The sequence below is a fragment of the Hippocampus guttulatus genome, chromosome 13 (genome assembly GCF_054856545.1).
Source record: "Hippocampus guttulatus isolate MCC_2025c chromosome 13, RoL_Hgut_1.0, whole genome shotgun sequence".
NCBI classification, from domain to species: domain Eukaryota; kingdom Metazoa; phylum Chordata; class Actinopteri; order Syngnathiformes; family Syngnathidae; genus Hippocampus; species Hippocampus guttulatus.
In genome coordinates, this window is record NC_141273.1 from 9433011 (window position 1) to 9448440 (window position 15430).

Consider the following 15430-nt stretch of genomic DNA (forward strand, 5'->3'; position numbering starts at 1 on the left):
AGAAACCTGTAGCCTAATGAATTTATGCTACACTAATAATGTTTTTTTCCCCCCACCACAACTTTTCACAGTTTGTAGTTTAAATACTTGTTTGAGAGTTATTTAATTTTTAAACCCTTCCTCTTCCTGTCAGCCATTTAGAATATAATGTCATTGATGGATGCCCGTCAGAGGCAGAGGGGTGAAAACACGGAGTTATTCGTGGCTTGAATTGAATTGGGTTCATTACTTTCTGTCTGCACCTTGTGGATGGATAGCAGGAGGGAGGCAGGGATGAATGTATAATGAATGCTGGATGGATTGATGGTGAAATGGATGGAAGGTTTACCGATGCATTTCAGATGACATTTCAACCCTCTAGACCCACAAATATGTCAGAGCCAGAGATGATGCTTACAAGTAGTTTGAAGTCAAAAGAAGTCCTCCATCAAAGGCTGCGTTACCTGAGCGAGGCGATCCAACGGCAGCTGCAGGAGACGGGGAGAAGGCATAAAGAACAGTTGGAGAGCAGGATTCATCACAACACTCTCCTCTCACAAGATGTAAACAAACTGCCTCCCCAGACTAAGTAAGTCTCTTTTTCATTTGAATGATATAGAAGATGTGATTTTTTTTTTTTTTTTTTTTAAAGAATTCATTCTCTCATGGGGATGAAGGAGATTGCCACTTGCCCTGACATCTGACAGTTATCTATCAAACTATTGAAGGCTGTTGGAGTTGTCTGCTCCAGTCTTGGAATCTTCATCGGAGTGCAAGCAACACTCCACTCGGTCTCCCGCCCGATCACAGCAATGTGAACGAGCGGCTTCATGCAAAACAACGCAGCAAAAGAAAGAGGAGGAGGCTGAGGCTGAGTGCAAGAAAAAGTTCAGCGCACTTCCTGTCCCCAATCAAGTCAGACTTCCTCTCTTCCGGGAGATGATGGAGCGGAGGGACGAGGAAAGGAAGCAAGGTTTAGAGCAAAGGAAAAGGTTTCTGCTTTCTGTTCAGAAGCCTTTCAGCTTCCAGGAGAGAGAAAAGAAAAAACAGGAGAAGCTGCTTGGACTGTTGAACCAGGCCTCACAGGAGGCAAAAAAGAAAACTGTAAAGACTGTCCAGCAGTCCTCTCCCAAAGAAGCCAAAGAGCCAGCAGGTACGAGAGCTTCCTTCCTACAAGAATGCATGATGACAACGGTGCATGAGGTTCAGGAAAGAATTGAGACAAAGGCACATAATTGTACCTGATAAGCCGTTATATGTGTTTTTCTCACAATTCTGGGGTTTAGAGTTTGACTTTTGGCTGCGGCCTTCCTGTGTGGAGTTTGTGTTCTCCCCGTTCTTGCGTGGGTTTTTCTGGCATGCCCACTTCCCAAAGTAGGCCATGTTGGATTCACCCAAGACTCTTCATTGTCCTTAGGTATGAATGTGAGTGTGAATGGCTGCCAGATGAACTGGCAACCACTCCAAGCTGTCGTCTCTCACTTCAAGTCAGCTGGGATACATTCCAGCTCATCGACTACCAAGTGGTACAGAAATATATTGACGGATGGATGTGTTGTTTCAAATCTATTGTGATGGTGTCGAAAATAAAACAACCCCCCCCCCCCAAAAAATGCCAATTATTTCTGGACTAAACTTTATGATCACTTATACAATGAAATCCATTACAAGAGCTGTATCCCCCAAAACTCATGTGCCAGATATTTTCGGCATTACAAAATGACAAAATCTTCTTCATTTTTTTTTTTCAATGTTAGACCGGGAACATTGTAGGATATCCCACCTCAGCACCACAAAACAGGAGAATCCCGAGGAGCGCAAATTTCGCGTTGCAGAGCGCACAAGAATGGAAAAGCTGGGATTCCTGGATGAAAAGCCGAGCTTCCAGCCCAAGATCAATCACCAGGTGCCTGATTTCAACCGTCTGCACAAAGCTCTGCAGACACAAGGTCTGAAAACATCACAAAGTAGAGATCTGACCAAGTGTCAACCCTTCTACCTGAGAACATCCGCTCTTCCTGCCAGGCAAAGTAAGACAAGTCCGGAAAAGTCACAAGTAAGCATCCCTCTTCTTGCTGAGTTCACTTCCTCTTCTACTGTACTTGCTTATTCATGAAATGTGCTGTAATGTACTTTTACAATCCTGCAGTTTTAAATCAGAGATGCACGTCAACTTTTCTAGATTAATTTTTTGCACTGATTCGTCATGTGCCGTCATTTTTTTTTTGTAGCGCATCATGTTTTGATGAAATAATAATAATCATCATCATCATATATAATATACTTAGATATTTAGTAATATTTGTGAATTAAACATTCAGGTAATCTACCAGTTGCTGAACCTAACATTGTAAAATGTTTTATATACAGTATATTTTAAAAAAAAAGACAAAAACCTGATGTGGTAGCAAAAATAAAAACAAAAAATTTAATAATCAATAATACTTTTAAATCAGTGTCAATATATTTAGGGACACATAAAGCCATTTTCAAGCTTCAACAAAAACACACAAAAAAGAAAATACATACATATCATCCTCCTCATCATAATTGGCATCATCTTCATCACAAGTGTCCCATCCTGTTTGCGTCTTTTGATGTTTATGGAGCTCGTTAAAATAGAACAAGCTAATGTTACATGAGCCTGGGTTCTCATTGAAAGATATTTATAAACCTCCTTATTGTATGTACCCTAACCTCTACAGCTAACCTCAGAATGTTATTCCAAAGCCATGTGCATGTCATCTTTGTGGGAAGGGAGTTTTTGTCGAGTCTTTCCAGGCAGTACCCAATGCACATATTATGTAAAAAGTGCGCCCGTTCTTACATAATAGTTCAGTTTTCTTCATGTTCTATTCTTGAGTCTGTTCACATGAAGATTTGTGGGGGTTCGGGGTGGGGGAGGGGGCTGCCAGAGGACTTAATAGAGGATAATTAATTTGAGAATAATAAAGAAAAATATAGATCCATAACATTTGTTTGTTAAGTAGGGCTGGAATTAAAGGGATGTCCATATGATATGATATTGAAACAGCATTACAAAAAGCATTGAGGGATATACTCCAATTGTTTGATGTTCTCTGAGTGGAGGCTAGCTGTCACGCATTTGGAAAACTTCAGATTTTTTTTTAAACATGTCTGGGGTCTAGTTGTAGCCCCCAAAATATTGTATATTGCCCTCAAACTCACCATGAATAATTTAACAAAACTGTTCTTATAATGTATGCCTATTTTATATTTTTCCCTTTTTAATTTATTCGTATTGTTTTTTTTTTTTACAGATACTCAGTCAAAGTAATCTAAGTCGAAGTAAGTCATGTGGTGCCCTAAAATCGTTGTCCGCAGACACACTCCCAACTTACATCACAGATGCAACAAGGCAACGCTGCATGGCCATCAGGTAAGGTCACAAACGGGATCTTCTTTGGCTTGTGAGTGAGTGAGTGAACAGTTTTGGAATTTCTATTTTAGTCCGTTTTTATTTTTGGACTTTTGTGGGGGGTTTTTAACCTCAGTTTTTATTGTTAGTGCAAGTTTATTTATTTTTTAATGCTTTGTTTTAATGTACAGGTAGCTGTTGTTAGGTTTAGTGTTAGATTTTTTTAATATATGGATTATTATTATATTTTAATCAAGGGCAAGATTAAAAAAAAATCACTAAGCATTGTGTAATAAAGTAAACTACAATTCTCAAACGATCCTTCTTCTGGACAGACAGACAGACAGAAATACCAAAATAAATGAATTTAAAATGAACCCTTAAAGCTCATGCATGATATTGATTAAGGATGAAAATGAGAGACATTTTTGAAATAATTTTAGTTAGTTTTATAAAAGTAAGATGAAGCTTCAGGTACCGTTTTTATTACATCTTGGACCCCAAAAATGTTGATGTTTGGAGGAAATCCATGGAGATAAGGGACGGGAAGAATCAGGAGAGTGAAGATTGGCAGAGGAAATACCAGAGCAAGTCTGAGGCCTTGAGGAAGACGGTTTCCCTCCATGCCAAGTTGCTGGACCCTCACAAAAGCTTGAAAGAAGTCTATGACGAGAGAGTGCGGTACCATCGGTGAGTGAGGGCCAAGCAAGTCCATCACACTGCTAGTTTGCGGACATCTTTGTAAACTCACATCACATACACAGGGAGGCGGATCGACAAAGGGCAAGTGATTACTTGCGGGATCTGCAGGACATGAAGGCTCGCGTTCGAAAGCGCCCCCTTTTGTTTGAACAGGTGAAACAGGTGAGTGGCGTGTTCGCACGAATCACCATCTGCTTGCATGTGCTTCTGTGATGTCATTTTCATTTGATCAGAGACATGCCAAGGCGCAAGCGGAGCAGGTATACAAGAATGAGCTGAGGAAAGTTGGTGTAGAAGAGCAGTTTGTTGAAGAAAAGGCAGGCGCGGTCACAGAGCCGTCAAGATCTAAGGGTGACACAAGCCCAGATGTCCACAACAAGTACTGCAGCTTCGCAGAGTGAGAATTTTTAGCACTTGTTTTCATCATACTTGATGTGTTCCCACCATGTCCGGTAATATTATGAATAGCGTGGTCATCGACGGGCCAAAGCCTTCATGTGGTTTTGCTCATGCGACATTACATAATTGTCAGGGCCTGCCCGGAACAAGAAAAATATAGTAGCCAAGTAAAAATGAAATATAATTACAATATAGACATTTTCTAACCCAACATGTCTGATTTAGGGAGGAAAATGTAGACGGGGGTGGAGAAAATTGAAGATGTGGAGGAGAACGGCGTTGCAGTCCAAAGGGGGAATGATCGTCATGATAAGACGGTACAATGTTTTTGTGGCCTCCTGGCTAGAACACAACACCGTATTCAAATATGACTCATGTCTACTTAACCACACCAACAATGGGATACGCCAACATTTGCAACTATCAATTAAAAAAAAAATCATCTGAACATCTAAAGCCATAGAATCCCAAGGGGAAAACCCGCAACAATAGTACAAATAACCATGTAAATGAGCCACAGAATGTCATACTTTAGGTAGTTGTAGATATGATATTGTACTATTAAAAAAATAATAACAATTGTGGACACTTGGTTATCAAAATAAACCTTTTCAAAACTCAATGCAAGGCCCCGTTCCGTTGCATTTGACGACGCGAGCGCCTTTTCTCACATAGCCTGGTTGAAGTTGCGAGTCACTATAGCCGCGCGGCCACCTAAATAAATCCTCGTTCAGTCACACTGACCAGCTTGGTGGTTTTTGTTGCGAGTCCACAGACCCACATCAATTGCTGTACTCTTGTACACTGGCCTCAAGTGGAAGGCTTTGCTTATACAGCTGACAACTTGGAATTTCAGATTTTTTATTTATTTTTTGGTAAAAAAACAACATGAGAATGTCTCAATGTGTATTCAATCATCATCAAAAACTCATCATGGGCGATACTGAGGGCTCCCTCTTGTGAGTGTATCATTGCTCAAAGCAACTGAAGTTTGTGTGACTTTGGATCCAAATGTTATTGAAAATCTGCCCGAATGTCAAGTTACTTTGCGTTTGGAATGTAAGTTACAGTCAAGAATGCATAGTAACCTTTTGAAATAAAATACCCCAAACAACGGCATGTAATTATCTCCTGTCACGACACTGTGATAAAAAAAAAAAAAAACGACGACAACTATTACAACATAGTGCTTAGCGATGTGCTGAACATCGCAGCCCTTCCATGAGATTTCAGCCATCACGTGACACGGCTGTCTCGGCTGCATCCCCCTGGGTTGTCAAGGCAACAGCGTATCCCAGGGATGCACTTCTGATGAAAGGGGGCGTGGCTAAAAACAACCCCAGGCCTTCCCAACCTGTTCCAGAGTATTAAAAGCATGACCTGAGTGCAAGAAATTCATTGGCGCATGCATGTTGCAATTACTACAACTGAAAGCAACATTGCAACGTATTGGTCTCCTCAAAATGGTGTGTTGTGGAAATAGAAGCACACATTTGAATCTTGAGTTGTGTCACAGCAACATAAAAACACGTAATAACTTTTCATTCCCGAGCTCACCCGCAGGAGGAGCTGCGGCTCACTCCGCGAAGCCTGATTGGCGAGAGACGCAAGCCAGAGATGCATCTTCTCTTTTTTCCTTTTCTCCTTCTGTGGCATGAATAATAACTGGAGAGAGAGCGAAAGAGAGAGCTCGTTGAGAGGCGAGTGGGGAAGAGGGGGGGTGTGTGGGGGGTGTGGGGGAGAGAGCAGCGGAGACAGCAGCCACAGTGACAGTGCACAAGTTCAGAGCTCAGACTTACCTTTTGGGAAGGTGTGTATGTTTTTGCGCATGCACGTCCTCACTCCCGCAGCTCCCGTCCGCATCACTTGATGCTCCACTTTGCCTTGCAGGTGCAGAAGTTTTGTCTTGAGGATCTCCTCCGGTGTTATGGCTCTGCCAGAACCGAGCCATCTTGTCCTTTAGAGCTGCGTGTTTCCCCTCCAGAAGAACTTGAAGCCCCCCGAGGAGGATGGAGACGCTGTCAGGGAAGGACAAGGAGCTGATCCGAAGCAGCTGGGAGAGCCTGGGCAAAAATAAAGTTCCTCATGGCGTCATCATGTTTTCCAGGTAACTATGGGGATAGAATGCACGGTGTTCGCAAGGATCTTGTCATCTTGTTTTGTTTGGAACTCCTCGCAGCATCACCTTTCCGCGCACACTTCCACCGGAAACCAGAGGCGGCTTGCCTAGTTGCTTGGCGACAGCCTTCAATATTGTTATTCGCTCACCGCCAAATCTGACACGTGCACGGGGGGGATTTAGAAATGTTAATTTGGAGGGGAAAATTTGCTCTGTCCATAGTAGGACCTCTTTCAGTTTTGTGTGGCATTATTTTGGGAATCATAACTGTTGGGATTCATAAAATTACAGGGGAGTGATTTCCAATGAATCTGGTCAGCAGCAAGAGTGACTGTAAACATTTGAAAATTCTCTATGCATATTTAATGAGGAGGGGGGGCACCCCCGCCCCTTGATTGAAACCCACCTTGCTGTGATTTGCCCCCATGCTGATTCTCTGTCTGACCATTTGTCCGTGTCTGACTGGATTGCATTGGTCTGAACCCTTGTCAAATGGGGAGGTTGAAAAAAACTGCACGAGTTACTTTGTCTTCGAAGATTTATGTAAAGATCAACAGCAGCGGTCACCTTTTTGAACCGAGAGCATCTTCTCGTGTACGGATTATTGCGAAGCGATACGGTCTGATACACACTTCTGAAATAACGCATATTCTCAAACGACCTTTTAAATCCAGATTAACAGCTATGCTATTTTTTAATAAATGCATTTTTCGAAAATCACCGTGTGTTGTTTTTGTAATTTTAGTCAGCAACTTTTGGCTTCTTTACTTTTAAATGTTTCAACTCTTTTGTCTGTAAATGCTTTTAAATGTTGTCCTTTAAATTCTGTGAAGCACATTGAGTTACCTTATGTATGAAATACGCTTATATTAATAAAGCTTACTTTCCTGGCCTCGCTTAAATAGTTAATATTCAATGAAGACACTGATTGTGCTAATTATTCCTCACAATAACTATCAATAATGACTTCAACAAGGTAGGGAGCATAAATATCAACACAGAACATTTCTGGGCACCACGTCGGTGGCCCCTGCTGTACAGTAGATCAAAATGAAAGTTATTCTCTGAAAACAGCTGAAAGATGGCAACCCATGTGCGGTGCCAGTGTTAAAACAATGTGTGATTTGTATCCTTGCTAGGCTTTTTGAGCTGGACCCAGCTCTTCTCACTCTTTTCCACTACAACACAAACTGTGGCAACACACAAGACTGCCTCTCCAGCCCAGAGTTCCTGGAGCACGTCACCAAGGTCAGCTTCTTGCCCTCAAAGTGTCTTTAACCCTTTCATGCCCCCCCCCCCCCCCCCTGTAGCCTGATAGCATCTCTCCACTGTTGTCACCGCTGTCCCTGAAAGGGTTGCGTAAGAGTGGGAATGATTATCAATCATCAATTTATTGATCGTTACCGTTTGGTGAATCGTGTGTTGAATCAACTGAATCAAAAAGTTCTCCCATTGCCTTAGAAAAAATATATACATCTACAAAAGTAACGAATGTGTAGTCGATCAAGCAAAATGTAGCGAGAATCAGCCCACCATTTTCTTCACTGCCGGTCGGTCTCACTGATTCCAGGTGATGCTTGTGATCGATGCCGCCGTCAGCCACCTGGACGATCTTCACTCCTTGGGGGATTTTCTTCTCAACCTGGGGAGGAAGCATCAAGCCGTGGGGGTCAACCCACAGTCGTTTGCTGTAGGACAAATTTACAGCAAGATTCGGGCAACAGATTTCTGTGGCGCCCACACTGACTTGTGTTTGTTTGGATCTCTTGCAGGTGGTGGGGGAGTCGCTCCTCTACATGCTGCAGTGCAATTTGGGCCAGGCCTACACCGCGGCCATGCGTCAAGCGTGGCTGAATATGTACGGCATCGTGGTGGCCGCCATGAGCCAAGGGTGGGCTGAGAATGGCGAGGACAAGGCAGACTGAAGCGCCGCCGCGTGAGCTGCTGAGCGGTTGCTGTCCTCTTCACTTATTGTGGTTGCCATGGAACAAGGTTGTGTAACTGGCAGCGCTGTGGCTTTTTTTTTTTTTGAAGCTGCTGTACATTTGCTGTACATTAGTTGGGAGCGCAAAGCAAAGGCGAATGTATGGTGTGGCCACACTCCACCGATCACGGACTTCGTCTTTGCAGTGGTGTTTCGCAAGCAGGGTCCAAACCAGCCACCCTGAAGCAAAGCAAAGAAGCATAAAGGATAACTTGTATATACTGTAATGCCTTTTATTCTATCTTCTGACCATAGTGAACTATGTGATGTATCCTAAAAAGCGTCACGCAGCGATGAATATTCCATTTACGCTACTCAAAGTGATACGAGTTTAGTGTGGCCCACACGGGGCAGCTCTGGGTCAAATTGTGACCAAAACAAAATGGCATCACTATACTCATCGAGGTGTTTTTTTGTGTGTGTGTTATCCAACTTTTAATGTATTTACGAACGGCTCAGATCACAATTTTTTTTTTCCAACGGACAAACTGCCAACAGCTACTGACAAGAACTGTTACACACTGATAGCTTTCTACCATAATCTCTGACTGTTATGGTGTCCTCTTGCACCTTATTTTACACGGTGTATGGCACTCATTTCAATGGAGGCCGTGAGTACGTATCTCAGTTGTCTCCATCTGACTGTTAACAAACAAGACTGTTACGTTCAGCGAAAGGGTGTAGTAGGACTTTGTTGGTGTTAATCACTGTAGTCAGTGTTTTTCGTGAACGCAGCCACTTAACAACTGATGGTAAACATTTGTTTTCGATTTGAACATAAATGACCTCCTAATTGAGTGTAAAGGGATTTCATACATCCTATATGTGTATCATGCGCTTTTGGTCAACAACAAATTTTAATCAGAGATGGCTTGATGGGCCAATTAGCATATTTGTGATGCCGATTTCAAAAATGTATTTTCTTTTTTTCAAGCGTATCCGATTTTTTAGATATTTTACCATGCGTCGCAATTTATAGCTATGATGTGAAAGCACTATGTAAGTAAAGATGAGTTGAGTTGAGAGTAAAAAAAAAAAATTCCACCTGTTGATGAACCTAACCCTTAATTAAAACATATTATGAAATAGATGACTATATTACACATTGTATTTTTATCGGTTCTGAAAACAGATGGACATTATTATTATTATTATTTTGAAAAGCTGATGTTCCAGAGGAAAAAAAAACAAGGGCGGATTTGGTATCCCGCCCCCCCCAAAAAAAATCATCTCGAAAAGTTGACTTGCATCTCTGATTAAAATATTTTGTAAAAAAAATTGTTGACCAGTGTTCTTAGCATAATCGTGTTTCTGGATTTCTTTCGATGCCAAGTATTTGATCACACAACTGTAAATCCAAGTTGCTGATATGTGGTTTTTAACGCTTTATCTTGAGTTTACATTGAAAAAGTTTATTTTTATATTCCAAACTTTGATGTAACTCGAGCCATTGTAGATTTACAGTACATGAAAATTCTATCTTAAAGACTACAAAATATACTCGCACCGGTCGCTTAATTAGGTATGCACAAGCAACCTGATGTGATCCAATACCTGATGATCGATGCCGTCAAGAGAGGCTTTCTTTTAATCATGCTTATCATTTGGAATGTGCAAGTGTAGAAATTCTCTGCGACATGCTGAGCGCTGTTCCTAATATGTTGCCACTCAACCGTAGCTAAAACAAGGCAACCAAAATATTAGAAGCAGCTCCCGGGATGATGCAGCGTCGTGCAACACTACCCCTAAACGACAACCAGAATAATAAACAATAATTTTTTTGTCAAGGCAGATATCCAGAGAGTATATGTAATCCCTGCGTTGTCTGTGTTTTTCCAGGTGTACCATTTGTTCAACTGGCTGTGTAGGTGTGGTGTATTTGTGGCGTTTCCTTTGCTAGCCTTGGTACATTGCCCTATGCGGGTTGCCTCTATTTTCAATCATCGTTTTTACAAGGCGCCACAGACAACATGATATATAATTCTGGGACCATCCGGTTGTGCACAGCGACACGGCCATCGCTGTCTACCTCATCATTATTGTCAGCTGCTATACGGATCAGTGATGAGTTCACTTAGTTATCCTTTGACCCTCCCCCCCTTAAAAAAAAATAAACGCACATAATTAGAGTGAGTAATGCCAGTAAGTAAGCACTCTTTGTAAACTGAATTCAATGCTACAGTTTCCTAACTTTTGTGTGTGCATACTTAAGACTCAATAAAGTAATTTATTGTGGACGTTTTAGAGCAAATCCGGGTCAGTGTGTTGTCATATTGTCACAGATGCTTCAAACGCAAAGCCGGCCATTTGATTCCAGTCACAAGAGGCCCAATATCTTATAGGTTGCCAGTTACGTAACAGCCATGAATGGCTCATCGCCCTGAGCGGCAGAAATGAGGGTGGCTTTGGGCACATCAGCACATTTACGCATGCAACCGCACAATACCACATCAAGAGGGACGGGAGCAGCAAAAATTTGCCAGGAATTGACAAATTCAGGCTGGGTCTTGGAGATAATTGTATTCCCGCAGGCTTGAATATCAGGTTGTGCACGCTTAAGTGACTGAGTGAGGGTTGTATCATGCCATGAGCGGGCTGTCTGTTCTGCTGTTGGATCCGTGGCTGACATGGCCTTAATTTGTCTCTGTGCACACTGCCAACACTCCTAACCCGATGAGCGTCTCCAGTATTTATGTTGCTTCACAACAGCGCTCGTCTAGCCACTGGGCTGGAGACGGATGAGACGCTGACCCAAGCCTCTCTCAGGTCACCTCACAGTGCAGAATGACTGCAACAGTGATAAAGGGGCCGTAAGTCAATAGGTGGCAATTCATTTAGGATTTGTCACTATAGTGCTGCACTCCTGCCTTGTACGCTCTGAAGGTTGTCGTCTGCGAGAAAAGATATTATTTTTAGAAAGTCTGCAACGTGTTTTGGAAAGAAGGGGTATTGAATGTTGTCATGGCAACTGTGAAGCGGTGTGTGCAAGAGCGTGCGCATGCATGTGTTGGAGCGTTTGTGTTTGTTTTTGATGAAAGCATACCTGTCAACTCATACGGTTTAGCCATAGTTCATACGGATTTTGTGGTGAATCTTACGTATATGGCCGTATCGCACAAATCATACGGATTCTGAAAATTTCCGTTTTTTTGTCGTCCCCGCCCGACAGGTAGTTCCGTTTGCTTTTGCCCAGAACGGTGCTCGTCTACTCGAATGCTTTCATTTCCGGAATACAACTCTGAACACAGTACTGTAATGCCACTAAGTAGAATGATGATTAGACATTAACCAGACATTGTATTATGGAGATCTACAATAAATATCATTGAAAATTTCGTGGGGTTTTTTCTGTGCCGTTATTTTGACATAAAATGCTTTGGTATGTTATAAGGATTTTTTGCTCTTTATAAGGATTTTTTTGGTAGTTTATACAGGTTGGCGCTCCGAAAAGTTGACAGGTATGTGAAAGAGCAGAACAAGGCATCGCTCGGTCGTCCCAAATAATACGACGGAGAGGACAGAACCGTGAGCGGAGCAGGCTTAGGTTTCTTGAACGTTTTCAAGACCTTTTTCCAAAATTGAACAGAATGAGGCCGAGTTATGGTTTCACTGACTCATGCAATAGTAAATTGCGTTTTGGAATATAAGCACATCATTACTTTCCCCATACTTTGGCCTTTCCATCACATTGGTAGAGGTTAATGTGCATCTCATGAGTTCATGAAACTTTGTTCCAAAACAAAGTTGGCTCATCGCTTTACGTCTTTGCAAAATCCAATCTGGGCCAGAGCACACAAGTTCATCTGTGAGGCATGGTGGAGGAAATGTCACGGCTTGGGCTTTCATGGCTGTTTCTGGAATGGGCTCAAGAATCTTTATGGATGATGAAACTCACGATGGTAGCATCAGAATGACTTCTCAGGTCTACGAAGCTGTTTTGACTCGCAATTTACAGGGAAATGCATCCAAACCAATCGGGAGACCCAAAACACACGGCCAACACGCAACAGAGGACTACGGGGGTGGTGAAAGGTCTTAGGCTCGCTCCGTCAATCACCAGACTTTAACCCAATAGAACATGCATTTTACTTCCTGAAGAGGACACTGAATGGAGAAACCCTCAGAAGCAAAAAAAAAGAACGGAAAATGGCTACAGAAAAAGGCCTGGAAAACATTTCAAATGAAGAATGCAACAGTCTGGTGATGTCACTGGGTCGCAGGATCGTTGATACAGTTATTGCAAGTAACAGTTATGCAACCAAATATGAAATATTAATCATTTTAATACTTTTGCTCACTCTAAAAATGGGTGGCTTCATACAATAGGCGCTCTGCCGTGAGTCGTTTCAACACGTCTAGTTGGAAACACCATGAAATAAAAGTTGGAACTCCCAGCTTTTGATCTGAAACCCAAATGTCTTTAATGTACAACAAAAACAAAGGAACTGACCTTGCTGTTCCAATACTTATGTGGAAACTGTATGTCGCAGTTAATTCCTGGAGGGGGTAAAGGACTTTTCTATTCTAAGTATCTGGCCAGGAGGAAGAGAAAGAGGAGAGTGACAGGTTGGGCACTCGGAGGAATTTACCTTTCATGGAGAAGCATGTTGCTCCTGGTGACAGGGGAAACGTCAGGCACTCTTAGCTATGAACATGCACTGGAAGGTACAAACAGGCACATGCGTAGAACTTTGGATTATTTCACTGCAAACCTTTAATGATTCTTATCTGATGCACATTTTGGATTTGATTGCCCCCATCCTTCGGTCTAATGTGGCTCTGGGAGGCAGCAATATATTCCGCAGCATGCGCTGAGGTTAGTTCGTATGCAGACACAATTTTTCAGCCATTACTTAACAGACTTTTGCATTCATGAATGCAGCAGCTTCAGCCCAATGGTTATTCTTTGTCAGGGGCACTGGGCCTTGGGTTCATCAGACCATTTTCATTGGACCAAAACAGTCTCTCTCATGCGCTGGGAGAATTCAAGTCTGTTTTTTTTTTTTCCTTTGTAACATAAGGCTTCTTGCCATATTAACCCAGACGTAAGAAGATTTATTATTATTATTATTGTCACATGAGCTAAACAGCCTCCCTGCCTCGTTGGTTTCATTTTTTGGAGAAATGTCCTTCTAATATGAATGCCAAATTTTCTTCACTTAACACCTGGTGCCGAACCTAACCTTAATTCTTGAATACAGTATTACAAAATGTAATACTATGTCACAAATTGGCCTTATATATATATATATATATACACACATATTTTTAATTATTATCATTATGGACGCCTTTTGTGGTACAGAAAAAACGACAGCAAAAAAAAATAAAAATCACCAAAACTTTACTTGCATCTGATTCTAAAATGTAGTAAAAATGTAGGTATTATAGTCAAAATGCATCCTCACATATCTACATTTCATACAGCTGATCAAATTCTTTGTTGTGACTAAAAAAAATTCGTCATTGATTCAATACATGAGTACGTCATATGTGACGTCTGCTTGATGTTGTTATAAAAACGGACGTTGTCTTACGTACGATGACTAATTGAATGCTGTAATGATTAATGTTGTCATGTGTGAGCCTCTGTATTTATTACTTGCGAGAAAAACATGCTGGAAATGCACAGCTTTAATTCGCCGAAATGCCTTCTTACAATAAGTCGACGTGCAAGCGTCACCTGCGTGCACGCTCACACGTGCCCGCGTGCGGTGACCGTGCACCTCTGTGACAGAGTCAAGTGGTTCCGTGTGTGGCGACGGCTCTGCTCGGGGTATTGGGCAGTTCTGCCAGCGTCGAAAAAAAAACAAGATACCGCAATACGAGAAGAAGATTTGACCCTCAACGTTGTTTGTTGATGTCTCAACAATGAGGGAAATCGTTCACATCCAGGCGGGCCAGTGTGGTAACCAGATTGGTGCCAAGGTACTGTAATTATTCAAAATTATGTATAACTATCAGAATTGACCTCAATATATATATATTTTTATGGTTGATGGATAAAATACATATTTTTTATTGAAATAAAATCTAATCACTAATTTTTTGTGGAAGTGCATTTTCTTTCGACAAGATCCATGAAACAATAATTGTATGACTAATGATTTACATCTTGAATTTGTTAACCTTACGTAAAGCAACAAATTATATATTCATCAGAGTGTGGAAGGTTTTTTTCCCCACCATTTTCACTCAATCCATTTTCTTTCGCGCAATTTAGGGACTTTATTAGGTTCACTTTGGCTACATTCTGAACGGGCTGCCAGCCAAATCAAGGCACAAAGAATATTTGCCCACATATTTTCACTTAGTGGCAATTTAGAGTCTTCAATTAACTGAACATTAATCTTTTTGGAATGCGGAAGCATAAGTCTAGTCCAAGAGTTAAACCCTGAACCTCAGAACTGTTCGACAGGTGTGTTTTTTTTCTTTTATTACGGTAGGCTAACCACTTGGCCTTTGTGCTCGCCCATGTTCACTCCATGCAGGTTCAATTACTAGATGTCCATATATAGTTAAGTATTGGCATGCAATCTTTACTCATACGCTAATGTGTGACATTTCTGTCTTGTATATGGCCGCAAAATCCTCATAGTTGTATTTTAATTTCTACCTGTTAATTCTCGAGCTAAGTTTTTTCACATAGCAATGAGGTTCTGGGTCCAATGGTATCATGTGATCCAACTTTGTTTTTGCAGTTCTGGGAAGTGATCAGTGACGAGCATGGCGTTGACCCGACAGGGACGTACCGCGGAGACAGTGACCTGCAGCTAGACAGGATCAATGTTTATTATAATGAGGCAACAGGTTCTGACATGTGATTGTTTAAATACGTTCGGACGTGAATTTTCCCACCGGGTTGTCA

At 41.7% G+C, this 15430-nt stretch overlaps 2 protein-coding genes and 1 long non-coding RNA gene across 4 annotated transcripts; 2 read left to right on the forward strand and 1 right to left on the reverse strand.

The window, feature by feature from the left end:
- The first annotated feature begins 311 nt into the window (after window positions 1–311).
- fam161b (FAM161 centrosomal protein B) lies at window positions 312–6496 on the forward strand. 2 transcript variants are annotated; one of them, XM_086127853.1, is made up of 9 exons: window positions 312–568; window positions 708–1132; window positions 1737–2035; window positions 3261–3379; window positions 3881–4048; window positions 4123–4222; window positions 4294–4457; window positions 4685–6269; window positions 6350–6496. In XM_086127853.1, exons 1-8 carry the CDS (start codon window positions 312–314, stop codon window positions 4716–4718), a joined length of 1566 nt encoding a protein of 521 aa, XP_085983979.1. In that variant the 3' UTR covers window positions 4719–6269; window positions 6350–6496. The 2 variants fall into 2 exon arrangements, with proteins under 2 accessions (XP_085983979.1, XP_085983978.1); XM_086127852.1 differs by lacking the exon at window positions 4685–6269 and having other exon boundaries at window positions 6350–6422.
- LOC147196237 (uncharacterized) lies at window positions 395–6397 on the reverse strand. Its single transcript, XR_015102709.1, has 3 exons — window positions 6259–6397; window positions 6017–6124; window positions 395–467 (listed from the first exon to the last, which is right to left on the reverse strand). It is a non-coding gene; the product is annotated as an uncharacterized LOC147196237 (long non-coding RNA).
- Window positions 6419–10813, forward strand: ngb (neuroglobin). Its single transcript, XM_086127850.1, has 4 exons — window positions 6419–6566; window positions 7718–7826; window positions 8149–8268; window positions 8351–10813. Exons 1-4 carry the CDS (start codon window positions 6469–6471, stop codon window positions 8501–8503), a joined length of 480 nt encoding a protein of 159 aa, XP_085983976.1. The 5' UTR covers window positions 6419–6468; the 3' UTR covers window positions 8504–10813.
- Window positions 10814–15430: the final 4617 nt, after the last annotated feature.